At 34.9% G+C, this 18,573-nt stretch overlaps 1 protein-coding gene across 1 annotated transcript in view; it reads right to left on the bottom strand.

Moving 5' to 3' along the window:
* The window catches only part of LOC106457270 (polycomb complex protein BMI-1-like), a 67,316-nt gene that overhangs the window by 1,597 nt on the left and 47,146 nt on the right, over nt 1–18,573 (bottom strand). Inside the window, exon 9 of the mRNA XM_013916698.2 lies at nt 783–863. Within this exon, the coding sequence (XP_013772152.1) occupies nt 783–863 (81 nt within the window). The remainder of the gene's footprint in view (nt 1–782; nt 864–18,573) is intronic.

The raw sequence follows: 18,573 nt of genomic DNA, 5'->3' as shown, positions 1-18,573 counted from the left end.
AATGAGCTAACTCAGTAATCATCTCTGTCATTATACCTCTCAAAAAGTATTTAAATTCGCGCACTGTTTACTTCGTTTACGTAACTTTCGTCATCCTTTTGAAGTAAAAAAAAAAGACTTTTATTGTTAAAAGGACAATGAGATCAGAATCCCGTAACTGTCGTAACTATTAAACAGATCATATATAGAGATTCTGTAGACACTCAACTCAAAATGAATCCCTTTCTTTAAGAAGTGTTTGTATGCTATACGCAAGGACTGTAACTGACCAATACATCTATAATCTTTCCACACTACTTCAATAGTTTTTTTTCTTTGAATCCTGGAGCGTTTGCATGGCAGTAGCAATGAAGAACTCCTTCCTAATTTCTAAGCTATTTGTCACCACTTTGAATACGTGCTAGTTTATTTTTAACAGTTCCTTGTGGTTTCAGTAGACATCTAGAATTACCATTGATAAATGGTATAATGCTTTAATAACTGGATTTATATAATATGGGGAGAAAGAATCGGTCATACGGGATTGAAATTTGTCATTTTTACAACAGTTTAAAAATGAAAACAATACACAACTGTTCTGAGATTATGATTTTACAACGTTGACTCTACCTATGTATAGCTTAATAACGCTGGGTTCACACACAAATACCTAGCATTCTTATAGTACAGATATGCATAACAACGTTGACACTGTTAAATACAAATTTGATAGTACAAATAGATAGTACAATAGATGGCCCTTACGAATGAGTATATGATACATGACAAACGTGTATACTTACTCGCTTCCAAGTGTAAATGTAAGCAATATCCATCAGTTTGTAGTCATCGCGTAGTGAATCGTCGTAATACATGAGGTCAACCTGGAAAGGAAAGGATTCTATTACAATATAGATAAACTGACTACATGGGTTGAATGTTGAATATATGTATAGAGGGCGTGTTTCATGTAACAATAAAAAATAAGTATCTGTGTTTTCAATAAAAACTGAACACAGCTTATACACCATTATTGTCAAAGCAGGTTCCATGACAGTGTAACAATCAACGGAAGGCATATACCGTGTCACTCCAGTGAAGTGTGAAGCAACAATTCAATTGGACTACAAGTTCGAGTTCAAGAAAATCAGCTAATAAAGCATTTGATGAACTAATAAATCTGGGTAAATCATTTATTCCATCTCGTCTTTTAATAATAAAGGAAGAAGTGCGAAAATAGTTGATACATATGAATGGAAGCACATTATACTAATATAACAGTAACTTGACAACGAACGATTTATAAGCATAACGAAGTGGTTTTACTTCGGAGGAACATACTGCATGTTTCGACAAAACATAAGATTGAAAAAGACAGTTTGTTTTTAATTATGCACAAAGCTACACAAGGGCTATCTGTGTTCTGCCCACCACGGGTATCGAAACCCGGTTTCTAGCGTTGTACGTCCGCAGACATACCGCTGTGTCACTGGGGAGCCGAAGAAGACAGACCAACGAGTTGTTTTTATCTTCATGTAAGAGAATCACAGCTGTATTTACTTATAATCTTCGTTCCACACGTAATACTTGTAACAGAAACAAAAAATCCTCACAATTAGAAAAAAAAAGATTCAGTAATTTGTAATTGATTAACTGTAAAACTTTCAACAACCATTCATATTCTTGCATTGTATTTTTCTCCATTACGCTAATTAGTTTAGTTATCCAGTTGTTTAAAGCCATGGGCACAAAAGATAACGGGAAATGCTTAAAAGTGAATTTGGTTGACTGCATACTGAAAATAAATGCGTTTACATATATATATATATATATATCTTATATACCTACTTATTCTTTCACAGACACATCTAAGCCATGAGCTTAGAAAGATATTGTTCATTTGAGGAATTATGAATGTGTTTTGAAACTATCTCTTGATTGAAGAAGACAGACAAATGTTCCATCTAGTATGTTCCTCCAGAGTAAAACCATTTCATTATGCTTATAAATCGTTGTCTATCAACTTATTATAGTTTATTAATACTTTAATATGTTTCCTCTACCTCATAACACACTCGGGATAACGGGAAATGCTTAAAAGTGAATTTGGTTGACTGCATACTGACAAAAAATGCGTTTACATATATATATATATCTTATCTACTTACTTATTCTTTCACAGACACAGTACGCAAGGGTTTTCTTTTAACAAGCGATCTCATTGAATGGGATCAGACTGTAGTCGACAACTGAAAGAGCACTTTTCTTTTATCAGGTTTTATCGGGGACTATGATCAAACTGATGTATTGTTCATCATTTTATTAAGAAATCACATCTTCTCGTGAGGATAAATAAAACTAACAAAACTATAACGATTTCTCATTGTATTTCTCCCTTCATAGCCCTTAGCACAATAAGCCTCACCACACAAGTATATGATATTACAGCACAGTCCCAGCAGGCACAATGCGTATATTTATACAAGCACGCCACGCCAGACACAACCTCACTTATTGAAACACGCGCTTCCTTCCGCACTGTCAGGAAAACTACTAACCCCACTCACTCCCCCTACACGTGGGACCCGCCCTTCAGGGCGCCCGTCTACACCCCCAGCTCTACTGGTGCAATCAAAAGATCCACAAAGACGTGTTGGCTGTCAATGAAAATTGCCAATAGCGATTGGTCAGTAACAGTGTCAGTTCTGTTTGACAGTCCTACCCTGTACATAATTAAGATCTATATATGTATATAGACGTTTCTATCGTTCGTGTTTTTCACTAGTTGATGCTGTTCTTGACGAGTTGTTTGATCTTCACGTGAAAGAATCATAAGTGTGTTTACTCATATTGTTCGTTCCACACGTAACAGTTGTAACAGTAACGAGAAAATCCACACAATTAGAAAAAATAACTTGTGTACCTGACATTAAAAGATTTAGTAATACGTAAGTGACTAACTATAAAACTTTCAACAACCATTCAAATTATTGCATTGTTTTTCTCTTTATCACGCCAATTAGTTTAGTTATCCTGCTGTTGTTTAAAACCATAGGCACAAGGCTTTGAAAGGTATTGTTCATTTGAGGTATTATGGGATGTGTTTTGAAATTATCCCTTGCAGTTTTAAGCGTTTTTTTTTATGTATGTGGGGGAGTCGTATATAGGTAAGCGTCAAGTACTGGATATTAGGGGTCATTCAATTAATTCTTAATTTGTTTAATCACGTCAGTAGACAAGCGCACGTGATTTTTAACTTAACTCTAACCCTATAAATATGTTTCAGTAATCCATATTAATTCGAGTCTTTTTAACATTTCTCTAGAAAAATGGCATTTTAAGGCTTCAAAATAAATGATATAATTTCTATACAGTATTCAGAAATACAGGAATTTCAATAATAAGCAACAGTCAATTTCTCATACAAAAGAAATAGCAAAGTTATCACAAAATCGTCCAATACCATAACTGGACGAGATAAAGTTTTACTACATTTTAAATAATTGTTTGATGATAAAAGTAAATACCTACTAATCTAATTTATGGTCTGAGATAAAAATTTTATATTCGTAAAATATTCTTCAGAAAAACTAATGAAGTTAAGTAATTCGTTGATTTCGTGATTCTACTAAGATCTTCATTGAAAGGATTAATTCCGTTTCGATTCTGGGAGTTGTTGATTCTGTGTATTAAATATCTAATGTTATCTGCTAAATAAAACAACAACAAAACAAAAACAAAGATATCAGCAAGGCACGTGACAATGAGGTTCAATCCATGAAAACACACTATTATATAAAACGTACTTTTTTATGCAATGATTTGTCACGTTATTTTTGTTTTTAACAGTTGCATAGTACGATACACTTATTTTATTTGTTATTTATTTATGTATTTATTATACAGCCTTCGATAACAAATCTTTTAGAAGAAAGAAAATATTGTTATACAATAAATAATGAAACTGTCTTCTTCCTGTAAACGGTGAAGTGATTTTCAGTGCTTCTAACACATAAATATTACCAGCTCTAAGAAACTACTTATAGTACTGGTCATCTCTGAAGAAGACAGACCGATGTTCTGTCGAAACATGTAACATGTTCCACCATCAATAAAATTCTTGCTCATGCTTATAAATCGTTGTTTGCCTATCTTTAATTTAATGTGTACTTAGAAAAATACCATACGTTTACACCCAGCAGCAAAGTTGGCTCTAAACGAATAGCAACGTCCCTGTTTAAAATGCACAAGTGAAAATACCATTAGTACACATCGAAACAACAACAAATAATAATAAAATCCTCAGTTCACATATGATTTGTATTCCATTGTCAAAACAAGAGCAATCAGAGAGATTGCATACCCTCGCCGTCCTTTTCCAGATTGCATGCGTTTATATTGAATAACGTCAAATTTCACCTTCGAAAACACGGAAAATCCTTCTCAGATTTAGAATGATGAACGCTCCGGACCATTTTAGTAGTGTGATGAGGAGTTCAACCTTAATGTTCCCATGAAATTTGGTACAAATGCGATTACACTTTACAGAGTTATTAACCCAAAACCGCGAAAATGCTCTATCTCCCCATTATAAAAATGCTTCAAAGTGATCCAAAATCCGGATCCGAACCAAATTTGGGAAGAACTTTCCCATACTGACTTCCCATCTTGTGTAAAATTGTCGTGTACCTAGGTCTACTAATGTTTGAGATACGCGAATGGAAACACAGACAAACAGACACACACACACGAACTCGATTGCAATACCCTTACCCTCCGGAGGGTGGGCGAGGGTAATAATGTGTTTAAAAACTATGTTCTTTACATCAAATAACTAATAGTTATTTTATTCCGAAGACTTACGCTTAAAAAAATGACAACATGCTTCTCTGGTCTATGCACAAGCTGTATTCGATATAGAAAACATGCTTCCCTGGTCTATTCACAAGCTGTATTCGATATAGAAAACATGCTTCCCTGGTCTATTCACAAGCTGTGTTCGATATAGAAAACATGCTTCCCTGGTCTATTCACAAGCTGTGTTCGATATAAAAAACATGCTTCCCTGGTCTATTCACAAGCTGTGTTCGATATAGAAAACATGCTTCCCTGGTCTATTCACAAGCTGTGTTCGATATAGAAAACATCTTCCCTGGTCTATTCACAAGCTGTGTTCGATATAGAAAACATGCTTCCCTGGTCTATTCACAAGCTGTGTTCGATATAGAAAACATGCTTCCCTGGTCTATTCACAAGCTGTGTTCGATATAGAAAATAACTAACTGTTCTTATAATACATTTTTTACAGAAAATGTTGCAGTTGCTCAGTTCTAGTACAATATCATCAGTAATATTTGATGAAAAGCAAGCTAATTCTATATTTCAAAACTAAAAGGTAACTTATTAATTAATAAAGTTAACTATACATAATTACAAATTGACTAAAGTACATAACGCCATTAATTAGTACATAAGAAAACTAAAAAATAGAATATAACATGGATATATTGAATCGTCAATCCTCACTATATTTTCAGCTGTAAATCCATTAGCATCACACGAGAATCGGTTAGCATAAGAGATTTAGGTAATTCTTATAAAAGTAAAATTAATAACCATATTAACGAAATTAACGTTAAAGAAAAATGCAGTGTGCAATTGCTTACAAAACTCATACAAAGCAGATATTTGGCCTTGTATTTTGTGTCTTGGATTTCAATATATAGAATAATTATCTATTTTGTTTTAAGGCTATTTCCTATACCAGTGAGAAACTATTCTTAATATATTAGAGGGTTTTATAGACAAAATAACTGTCTGCACATGATCTGATTTACAGTTGTATTTCAGGTAAAAAAAAATGACTAACTTTCCTAGTCTATTTATTAGTACTGCCTCATAACAAAAAAATCACTCTCCCTGGTCAATTTAACGAGGGAGTTCGGTATAGAACATATAGAAAATAACTAACCCTTTATAAGCTATTTCAAGTTTCTGTTCTATATATATAAAATATCTGTCTGCACTTGTACCTATTTATCCTTTATATGCTATGTAAAGAGTAACTGTACGTGATCGTTTTATATAGCTAAATAATTAACACATTTTAATAACTCACTCCTAATGCATTTAAGGGTTATATTCTATAGATAAAGTAACTATTTTTCCTATTTCATTTGTACTAGTGTCCAATGTTCCATAAAGAAACTCAATATCTGATTTAATTCAGAGATGTGTAGCGTAGAACGTAGCTTTCAGTGGTGTATTTAGGGAGTACGTTATATATAGAACATAACTGCTCTGTTTACAATCTGGTTTATCTATAGATATAATCAACTGTTCCCAGTGTTAAGTATATATATAAAACACAACTGCCATTTCTGTTTCTAAATTTTGTTATTTATAAAAATCCACTACCTCGGTATCTAACAAGTAGCTTTTCTTTACATGTTTACTGTTCAAGCCGACATGAAAACAAGTAAACTTTTCTGGTCTAATGACATGCTTACTGCTACAGAAACTAATTAGCCATCCATGATCTATTTATAATTTTTTGAACGATGAAAATACTTTGTTGGTCTGTTTCCAAGCTGTAATGTAAATATAACAATAATAGTATTAGCCATCATTTGGACGTTGTGTTCTATACAGGTAATAACTAATCATCTTTAGTCAATTTACAAATTGGTTTCTGTATATATATGGACATACCCAGCGTTCTACACTTTATTAACAAGTTGGTTTTTTGCATACTCTAAAAGAAGGTGTGATTTCACACCCTTCGTCAGAATAAGTTATCATGAAACCATGATAGAAATACCAAATATTAAATACTGATATTTTTATAGTTTACTGTTCAAGCAGACATGAAAACAAGTAAACTTTTCTGGTCTAATGACATGCTTACTGCTACAGAAACTAATTAGCCATCCATGATCTATTTATAATTTTTTGAACGATGAAAATACTTTTTTGGTCTGTTTCCAAGCTGTAATCTAAATATAACAATAATAGTATTAACCATCATTTGTCTATTTAGACGTTGTGTTCTATACAGGTAATAACTAATCATCTTTAGTCAATTTACAAATTGGTTTCTGTATATATATGGACATACCCAGCGTTCTACACTTTATTAACAAGTTGGTTTTTTGCATACTCTAAAAGAAGGTGTGATTTCACACCCTTCGTCAGAATAAGTTATCATGAAACCATGATAGAAATACCAAATATCAAATACTGATATTTTTAAAGTCATACAAGTAGGCTTAATTGTACATGTATACATTTTGAAGAGTTACTGTCTTCTAAAAAGTATGCTCATAGTATATTATAGTTATAATAAAATTATCTTAATGAAAATAAATCTGTTTGTAGTTTTTAAAATTTTATATTTTCACATACCACTAACACGACTTTCCATATTTCCCCGGTGTAATAGCGGTAAGTTTACGAACTTACAAAGCTAAAATCCAGGGTTCAATTCCCCGCGGTGGACACAGCAGAAACCCAAATGTGGCTTTGCTCTAAAACAAACAAATGGACTTTCCATTTTGTTCATAAATGTACACGTTTACGCACATAGCAGGAGTGTGAACTATTATATGATTGAAATTTACACTTTTAAGGATACGAGTTCTCACCTTGTTAATAATAATAAGTGTGTTCGTTGGAATCACACCCCAATCAGATCTTTTTTTCTCAGAGTGCGTGGTGTCAATGACCTTGTTCGTCCGTAAGTTGTCTTGGATAAAATACAACCGTCTGTTATTTTCATCTGGTGTGAAACGTTATACTAACAAGTTTTTCAAGTAAGATATATAATTACGGCTCTTTCTTACCTTTATATGAACTATGACTGTTCTGTTCAGTATACAAGTCTTAGTTAACACTGATATTACTTTTATTCTCCTGAAGGAGAATAGTGAACTATTCGAAAGCGCTTGAGTTTTGGGTCTCGTTTGAAAACCATTACAACTGTTATCGGTCAATATTTATTTACAACTTTTCTGACCTGATATACTTACACATGCAATGAAATTCACTTGCAAGCTTTTAGTTAAAACTTTTAATACGAAGAGCCGTTTATGGTAATACATAGATAGGTTTTAGAGCCCTAACGGCAAACAAAAAAATGCCGAAAAACCACACATCCGTGTGACCTAAGAGGCTGAAGATCATTTACCATAACAGCGTCAGTGCCATTTACATTGTTCACGAGCTTACTGAAAATCCTTCTCCAGATAAAATCATATCAGCCTTCTTTTCCAAACTTTAACAGGCGCATGCGCACTACTGTAGCACTTTCGTGATCATTACTAACCAAATCGCAGATATCGATCTACACCCCACATCAAAAACATCCACATCACACAAAGTGCCGACAGCTCACGTTCCATTCTTACCAGCAAGATTTACCACACCACTGCTTGGCCCGCCAAGGTCGTTTCAGACTGACGTCAGAACATTGACAGGAGCGATACCATTCAACAAGAAGAGGGAGGGAAACAGTTCGTTAAACTGCAACTACACAAACTGGGTGAGCAACGAATACTATGATGAGAAGTCAACTGTGACTGGTAAAACCTTTTTTTATAGGCTAATGATTTTGATTTTTCATTTGAGGCAAAACAGCATAATTATCCCCCAAACACGTATGTTTGAAAGTAGTCAGTTTGCTGCTGCCTTGAAACAACCACTCACAATTTGAGTACATAACATAACGCCTAAATTTATTAATAGTAACAAATAATTATTTCTGAAAAACTCAGATATACATATTTTTTTTCCTGTGCTTGTTTTACAATACCTATTCGTTGAGTTATCCATTACAATGGCGATTTACGCATTTTAGAGTAAAAAAAACTACATGTTCATTACGAGAAAAAAAACAGCGAGTAAAAAAACGTTAAGTTCAAATATGTGATCAGAAAAGGGTGACATTTTAAGTGTTTAAAATACATTATAAAAACTTATGTATCCAAGAAAATTGAACAAGTTAACTAAAATTACAATCAAAAAACAAAAAAAACGTTTATATAGGTCCAATATAGCTTGAAATAGTTTTCAGTATATTTTTCAATTACATGCAGGATGACGTAAACCGACTTACAACTGAAAACCTGTCACGAGAAGTAGAATGAATTGTGTTGAATTGTTCAGAAGTTTTCCCTCATTTATTACGACGCTCAAGGGGCGATGCTACTTCTGTCTCTTAATCTTAGACATTTAGTAACTTTGAAAACAATTTGAGAAATTGAACAATTAAAAAATCGTAAAAATCATGTGGCGTTGTAACACAGGGATAACATTAAACTGTCATTTTGGGTTCTCAGAGTAAATTTGTGTGTTTCTAGTTAAGAACAAAGCTACACAATGAGCTGTCTGGGCTCTGCCCCCCCCCACGGGTATCGAAACCCGGTTTATAGCGTTGTAAGCCCGCAGATATACCGCTGTGCCACAGAGTAAATGAATCAGAGTTAGGTCCATCTGCCACCTACACTAAAAATGATTGTGTGTTTGTTTTAGAGTAAAGTCACATTAGACTATCTGCTATGTCCACCGCGGGGTATGGAATCCCGGATCTTAACTTTGTAAGTCCGTAGACTTGCCGCTTTCCCGCCAAGGGACACGCAAATAAGTAATTTTGAAAAACTGTAAATCTCTTGAAAACTGCATTTATTTTCTTATTTTTACTACCATTAGGAGCACATATTATGTTTATGTAACTATATCATTTAATTTTTTGTTATGCTTTATTTGCGATCCTGGGTATTAATTTTCTGGCGTGTGTAATCTTCTTTTTTTTTAATTAGTTCTAAAGAAAAAAATTATTAAAACTGTGTTTAGACAAAGCATATGAATATAACACATAGAAATAAAATTTCGACATTATAAACACTCTTAGTTAAACGATTTTACTATATTAGTTAAACAAGAAAGTGAGTGAAATAATCACTGTTCGAACCTTAGACGAGTCTTTTCTTCTTAGCTTGTGTATGTAATGTTTGATCTATTTTAATGGCACTTGCGTAACACATTCTGTCCATCTGTAAACTAGTAAAAAAAAAATGTTTGTTCAAGTGTTGCTGTCCGATATCCTGCTCTTAACCATATATTCCACTACTCACAATAACTACCATTCATCTTCATCATGTCTGAGACACATGCATAATTCATAGGAGTACAAGTGTTAGGTGGGGTTACGAAATATTATCGATTTGGACTTATGGTATACCTTAACGCTTCAAATAAGTGGTCCAAGCTGGTTTCATCAATCACTTAGGCGTCTGTCTGAGAAAACAGTTGCGGAGGAGATTAGAAATAATCCTATTTCTTTGATAAGGTGATTTCTAAATGTGGAATCTGTGAAACTTAAATATGCACGCTTTAATAAAATACAGAGAAACGAAACCGAAATATAGAAAGACAATCCCATTAAAAGCGTTTCTAAACTGTTAAATAGCACAAGGGTCATGTCTCCTTTAATCTAATAAATCATTTAAGTCCCCTACTGGTGGAAAAGGATCAGTTGATACTAGCATATTACTACGAACTTTTATTTGTCCCCCAGCTAACGAATTACACTAAATCATGTTCATCTACATCGTGGGTGCACAAACATTTTTATGGCTCCATCCATTTCTAAACATGCGTTTTGTTGCGTCATTTTCCCATGTTAATGGGCCTGGCATGCCCTAGTGATTAGGGTGTTCAACTCGCAGTCTGAGGGTTGCGGATTCGAATCCCATCACCGAACACGCTTGCCATTTCAACCGTGGGTGCGTTATAATGTGTTGATTAATCCCACTATTCGTTGGTAAAAGAGTAGCCCAAGAGTTGGCGATGGGTGGTGTTCAATAGCTGCCTTCCCTCTAGTCTATCACTGCTAAATTATGGGTGGCTAGCACTAATAGCCCTCATGTAGCTTTGCGCGAAATTAAAAAACAAAGAAATAAACCCACGTTAATTGTTGTTACTAAATTACTTAATAGTAATAATATTTGTACGGTAGTTTTTAAAACTTCTTTATTTTTAAATTTGTACTTTCAGATGTAGTTCATATAATCCTATAATCATAGTTGTGTGCCCACTACCACCCCCCCCCCCTTGAGAGGCGCGCACTTACACTTGGGAGTCATGCTTAAATATAAACAAATAAAACGAAACGTTTGGGTGAAATCTTCTTCATATTAAAAATTATAAGCACGTTTATATATCGGTCCTATGTCATCAAAACCCACGCTTTTACTTTGAACTTAAGTTCACCGTATATTTGCTCTTTATTCTGACACATATTTTGATATAGCCAGCTAATGGAAGTCTCACGAACACGAGATTAGGTCGAAGACGGGTGTTGTTTGCATGTGGGGGTGGAGGGGTGTAGGATGTAACAGCTAGATGTGTATATTGAAAACTCAGTAGAGCGCTCCTTTGGCAATCGAGTAGAACCGCGTTCAATCTTGAATGATGAAAGTTGGATAACACAACTCCCCACTTTATCACACGCCACTTAAAGATGATTTAAGCATGCATCTAGACAAAGCATATTCAATACATGAAATATCTCTAGAAAATGTGCCCCCCCAGTGGCACAGCGGTATGTCTTGGGACTTACGACGCTAGAAACCGGGTTTCGATACCCGTGGTGAGCAGAGCACAGATAGCCCATTGTGTAGCTTTGTGCTTAATTAAAAACTAAACTAAACTAATCTAGAAAATGTAGAATTTACCAAATACTCCTTCCATTACCGAGCAGAATCAATAAGTGTCGTTTAGCATTCAGCCTCAAAAACATCAGTGATATGTTGATAGTGCAGAAATATCTTGCTTTCAATTTGAATGTGTGATTAAAGTTTACAACCATCCTATGATCATATTTGGGAAATCTTTGGGCTATACTAAAAACTGGGTAAAACGCACTTTTCATTTAAATAATGCTACTTCTTAAAAAACAACTTTATTTTAATCATACCTTATCTTTAATGAATTGTTAATAAAACAAAAACTGAAGAACAATGTATTTAGAATTAAATAAATGCATTGTTATCTTTCAACACAACAACAGAAAATATAATACGGGAAAAAGTCCAATTCAAGACGCCAACAAACAATAACACAAACTAGAGGGAACTTTCCCTAAAAGCAGGGATTATAAATATAGATAAAAGAACGAGTGTCTAGTGATATCAATGGTTCAACAAATGACAAACAAATACCACATAATAAAATTAAGTATTTCATATAATACTCATATGAGTTTAAGGTAAACCTTAAAGTAACTAAGAGACTAAAAATACAAACAATATATGCATATGTTAATTATAAACACTGAAACTGAAATACATTGAGGCCAAATCTCCACACATGAAACATGATAATTTCGTTTCTACTAGAACGTAATACGTGTTAATATCGACAAGCTAGTATGTGGTAAAAACGATAAGATCAGTGGATGCCAGGCGCAACCAGTATAGTAGATAAGTAATAGATGGCACTACTAATATGGAGACATAGCCATTCGACTGCTCAGAGATTTCCTAAGCTTATAACAGTTCATTTCTATTTGGTCCATTACTACCAACTCGCTAATTGTTTTACAATGGGGCAGGAACAACTGTCACTGACCATAACACGTCACCCCCCCCCCCCCGTCCCCTGTTCCACGCTCCTGAGTTCCTCCTCACCGTAATTGACTATTAAGTCATTAAAGTGAGTTAGCTATCTAATGGCGTTTGTAGAATAAGGGAGATTCACTGGGCGTTCGTTGGGCTGGACCGAAAAGATCTATGTTTGCTGTGGTAATATATACACAGGATGCTTGAATTAGAGTCAGATCTTCACACGTTTGTACTGCTGTTTGCATATTATTAGAATGGATAATAATGAATAAATTGGAAATTAAGTGTTATTGTCAGTGCCAAACTCTGGGCTCATTCAAAATATGCTTATGAATAAAAAAAAATATCACACAAAAAAAATGGTGTTTTGTGGTAGTTTATTTTTCCTTTTTTCAAAATATATATTTCGTTGCTTCGATTTTGGAACCAAGATCTATCCCATGTTAAGCGCCAACTTTACTTACTAGGTTAAAGGGCTAGTCTCCTAACGCTTGCGACACTTTTGAAATGCTCAAACTACTACTACATTCTTCCTCTCATTTACTCACAAAGCTCGTCTTCAGGCCTAGATTTAGGGATGGCTAATAGCTGGGTGCTAATGTGGTATTTTCACTTTTCATCACTATATATTTCCTCGTTTTGGAATTGAGCTTGAGACCTGTCACATGGCAGACGCGTGCTCTGCCACCTAAATTAAAAGGTAGCCCGTAACAGTTGCTAATAAAGGACTTTTTTTGCTACTCACTAGAGGGTGATTGGGAGTGCACGCAAATAAGATGTTTTTAAATTACTTTATATTAAAAAGATTCTCAAGAAACTCATCCCATGAAATCTACCCAGTGTTGTGACACTTGTTTAGGGATTATTTAAGATACCAACCCTTCCTATCTTATTATTCTGTCTACTTTTATGATACTTAACATAAGCAGATAAAGTGCTTAAACTAATTTGTTTGTTACGAATTTCGCGCAAAGCTACTCGAGGGCTATCTGCGCTAGCCATCCTTAATTTAAAAGTGAAAGACTAGAGAGAAGGCAGCTAGTCAAAAACATCCACCATCCTAATTGGATTGACAAGCACATTATAACGCCCCACAGTATGTTCGGTGAAACAGATTCGAACCCGCGATCTGCAGGTTGCAAGTCGAGCGCCCTAATCACCAGGCCATAGCAGGCCTAGAATAACTTGAAAGCACGAATGTAGTAAATGAAATATAAATATTGCATTGTAATCTAGAAATCTTACATCTCTAAAGTTCTTAATTGTTCGATTTTAAACTTACCTAATTATCAACAAGACGGAGTCTCAAGTGGCAAAGCGGGATGTCTGCGGACTTACAACGCTTGAAACCGGATTTTGAAACCCGTGGTGGGTAGAGCACCGATAGCCCATTGTGTAGCTTTATGTTTAACTACAAACAAACTGGAATAACCATGCAGTTAATCCAAGTATAAAGGCGAGTTGTTCTAGTGCCCTCTGCTGGTAGTAAGCGGTCTATAATAAAAGTGTTTCACCTAAAAAATTGCTTTACTGTTTTTCAATTGCAAACGTGATAATCTGGCCAATTGAAAAGCACTCTCATTGAATGCTGAAAATACATAGCTGTCCAATAACAACTTCGACACAATTATGTAGAAGCAAACAAAAATTTAGGCATTCTTCCGTTCATCGAAAATATTCTTCAAATGATAAAATAACAGGAATTCTAAAAAAAGTAGCCACCGAGATAGCAGCCAATAGCTCCTAACCACAGGTTTTAACGAATAAAATTTGATAATGAAAGAAGATCAGTTCTGACAGGCGATTCTATAATAGAATTTGGTCAATAATGAAGGCCGAAGAAAGAATTGCAACAGATATTGTGAAACACTATCCATCAATTACTTCAAATGTTGGTTGTTTTAACGACTTAGTTTGCCCTTGATTGTGTTGACGATTTTCGTTTTAGTTAATTTATGAACGCAAAAATGCTTATATAATACATATCGATAAATCAGGGCCTGGACACAAGAAGCATTATTGGATGGAATTAACGCCCCCCCTTTAAACATCACAAACTTCTGAAGTGCTTCCCAGAAAAACTTTTTCTCTTCAATCTCATGGCCTTAGGCTCAGTTTGAGTGACATAAAGAAGTTCTCAATAACTAGGCTTTGATCAAAATGGCCATGAGGTTGAATAGAAAAATCTTTTCTCGGAAGCACTTGAGAAGTTTGTGATGTTTTTTAGAAGAAGGTGTTATTTCAAGAATACGACACTGATTCGCTTAGAACTTATTTTGAATATTCCTGAAGTCGAATGCGCAAACGTGAAAAGTTTTCAACTTAAGTTGAACCGTTCTCAATAACTACATAACTTCTGTAGAATCCTTCGTAAGTCCGAACGAGTTAAAATAACGCAAAATCCTTACTCTATACTATCGTGTATTACTACAAACAGAAAGTAGGCCTAACGCGTTTCTCTTTCACATGTTACGGAATCTAGTCGTTCATCAAATCATTATCGATGAACTGACTACATCATTAGTGTTCATATTTCAGTTCACTCTGCAACGTAACTGGCAGCGTTGTCTCACTGATGAGCTTGCATATATGTTACATAAGATAGTCAGAAGCTTCCAGAAACGTGCCGTTTGCAGTTCCTAAGCACCATGTCTAAAACTCATTTTCAACTTGTTAGGCAAGTCTCACTATACGCGTTGAAACCTTAATAGCCTTTTTATCTATATGCTAGAGGTTATAATACATATAAAATATTTCTATAGCTTCAAAATTTTAGATTTCTATATAGATATTGCTTTACGTTTTTATTTTAACATTTTAAAGTCTTTATTCAAATTTACTTTAACTTTGCAGTTTTACTTTTTTTTTCCTAGATTTATACAGCAAATATATGATTTCTGTATAAATTAGTCTTTTAAGTAACATTCTCCAGATAATAATAATAAGATGAACATTTGTTAAAAACAGATACGTTTGAAAATAAGTTATTCTGGGCTTAAGAATAATAAATTCCCACTTATGACATTAAAATGACGTATCTTATTAGCTAAACTCATTACCAGGTCAATTTTTAGTTTCACTCAAGTTGATCGGAAGTTAATATTAAATTGCGCTTTTATTTCTTTGAAAATCATTACGTAAAATAGTCTGTGTTCGTTTATTTGTAGTTAACTTCAAGCCATTTCACACAATAGTGTCAATTTTGGCACAGATTTTATCAACTAGCTTCTGCCATTCATAAAAATCGCTAAATAGGTTTCGTGAAAAATTATATTCAGCTGTGGCTCCGAATGTTTTTTTGAAACAGAACTACGCAGCTTATTGCAGTTGTATTTTCATTGTAAGGATCGTCGGGACGACTGGTGGTTCGTAAACTTGCCTCAAAATGTCCGGGGGGCGTGGGAGGGTGTTGTATAATTATGAAGAGGAAGATGCGTCATCATAAACCGGAAATAGGAGACCTCAAAAACTCAGTTGCAGAAGCTGGAAGAACATGTATGCAACTCTCATGTGAAAAGTTCTAAACTGTTCGCTAGGCAGTTTTCGAGTCAAGAGATGTATAAGATGTGGTAAATTCCTCCTTTTACTGCATCGTCCACAAGGATGAAAAAGAAAACAATGCTGGTGGTTCGTAGGTCAAAACGTTTCAGTAAAACTAATCTAGAAAATTACTCAAACATTTTACAAGAGGCCCTCGATACCTCCGCAAGAGAGTTTTATGATTTTTGAAGTTAACGTTATTTTTTTTTATCACTAAGTTACATCTCACCAGTTAATATAGTCACTAAAACCACAAATCATTGCAATTGTTCGTTTTAGAACACACTGTTCTTATAAATTTGCGGTATGTTTGTTCTTCTAGTTCCATACGCGGGTGTTTTGAACTGTAAACTGAACCTTTGACAGGCAACGTGTTAACAAAACCCAACATTTTACACGCAACGTGTTAACAAAACCTGTCAACTTTTTATACGCAACATGTTAACAAAACCTATCAACTTTTAACACACAGTATGTTAACATGTCTTTTACTATGCCTAACACTGCCGAGACCCAGCAAACACTGAAACTGGGCGTGGCCTAATGTTTAGTATGCAAACTCTGATTGTGAATCAAAGAGTTCATGGTTCGCGTCCGGTTTCTGCAAAAACCGCACACCGCACTTTTGGGTCGTGGGTGCTCTGTAAGAGTGATGGTCAAATTTCACTGTTTGCCTACACAAGAGTTGACGACGAGTTTCGATAACTGGCTGCCTTCACTCTAGTCTGTCAGTTTAAAATCATGGAAAGCTTTGCGTGAACAGACTTTATATAGCTTTATTTGAAAATTCCGAAACAAGCGAACAATGAACTGAAAATAAAACATAATAAAATCCACCTAAACGTGCCCTCCTGTTACTCAGCGGCAAGTCCGAGTATTTATAACGCTAAAAACTGCTAAAAGCACAGATGGGCCATTGTGTAGCTTTGCGATTAACAACAACAAACAAATAAGCAAACCACCTAAACCTACTTATGCAACTAATTTCCGCACTAATCTCTTCGTGTGACCGCAGCGTGTGCTCGTACTTCCCAGAGATAACGCAAGGAAGACCAACTAGCTAAGCATCCTGAGCACTTAAAGGTCAGTACTACACTTCTGTTTTATGGGATGTAAAACTCTCATAAAACGATATTGAAGCGAGAAGACTACTGCTCGTTTAACACTCAAAGAATTAAAGTAATAGGGTTTTGATTGGCATCTTTTGGTTTTCTTTTTCTTGCTTTGAAACACAAGAAATCGATACCTAATTCGTTACACATTCTTTTAGTGTGTTGTCGAGAGTGTAATAGGTGCAAACATTTCAAGTTGTATCGAAAAAATCCACCTGCGAAAAACTGTGACAATCAGTTGGTCTCCGACCTTAGAAATTAAACTTTCCAAATAGACCTATACTCCAATTATCAGCTTTCACTTCACTAGTGAAGATAAGTGTGTCATAGTTTACAAAATGTATATCACTGCATGACTAACTAGGATAACCAGATTATCAAACCATAAAAATCGGAATACGCTCAGACTTAAAGAACGTAGACCCTACCCTTTTATTTTTTATTTCTGAGGGGGGTGGGGTGGATTATACATCAATTATGTAAAAAATAAATATCACCACCTGAAAAGTATATTCTTACTTACAATATTGTCTCTACAGATATTCTTTGAAAGTGAATGTTGTTGTTGTTTTTTTCGGGGGGGGCGGAAGTTTGTCGTAAAATTCTGTGCAACTTTCATTCATGTTAACCACTGACTTGCTTTATACAAATACTTCATGACTTGAAAATCCAGCATCGGCTGCGAACAATACTAAAATCACATGCTCAGTGGTGTACAATAGTGACATCATGTCGTCTGCTGCAGCCTGCCTTACAGCCAACTTCAAAGAAAAGCAGCAAAAGCCATGCTGAGTCATTCCGGCTGTAGAATGATTCCACTACTCAGTTAAAAATATTCGTATTTGTTGCTTCACGGTTGTCAGAGACTCAATGTACCGAATATAAGCATAAACTACTCGCACATCACTGACAGGCCCCCGTCGGAAGCAGCGTACAACACGAAAGTTGAAACACTATCATATGCTTGTTGTGCTAAAAACCCAGTAAACAGAAGGTTAATCGTACTTCATATGTACTGTTTGTATATACTATTCGTCTTGATGCAAGCCGTGACGTCACAAGCGACATGTTTAGCGCCTACATATTTGACGATGAATTTCCGAACATTCACTACTGCACTGCCGCCACTACAGAGATACGAGAAATAATAATGCTGAAAAACACCCGGTTTTAAAACGTACTTTCGTAGAAGAGTTTAGCGTAAAACCTGAACGCTACGCCCTGTTACCGTATTTTCCGGTGTATAAGACGCACTTTTTTTACCCCAAAATTTGATATACGATATACACAAGCCATGTGTAAATATATTTAAATAGGCATGC

Source organism: Limulus polyphemus, unplaced genomic scaffold (genome assembly GCF_000517525.1).
Source record: "Limulus polyphemus unplaced genomic scaffold, Limulus_polyphemus-2.1.2 Scaffold0, whole genome shotgun sequence".
Taxonomy (NCBI): Eukaryota; Metazoa; Arthropoda; class Merostomata; order Xiphosura; family Limulidae; genus Limulus; species Limulus polyphemus.
This window is presented reverse-complemented; position numbering and strand designations above follow the sequence as displayed.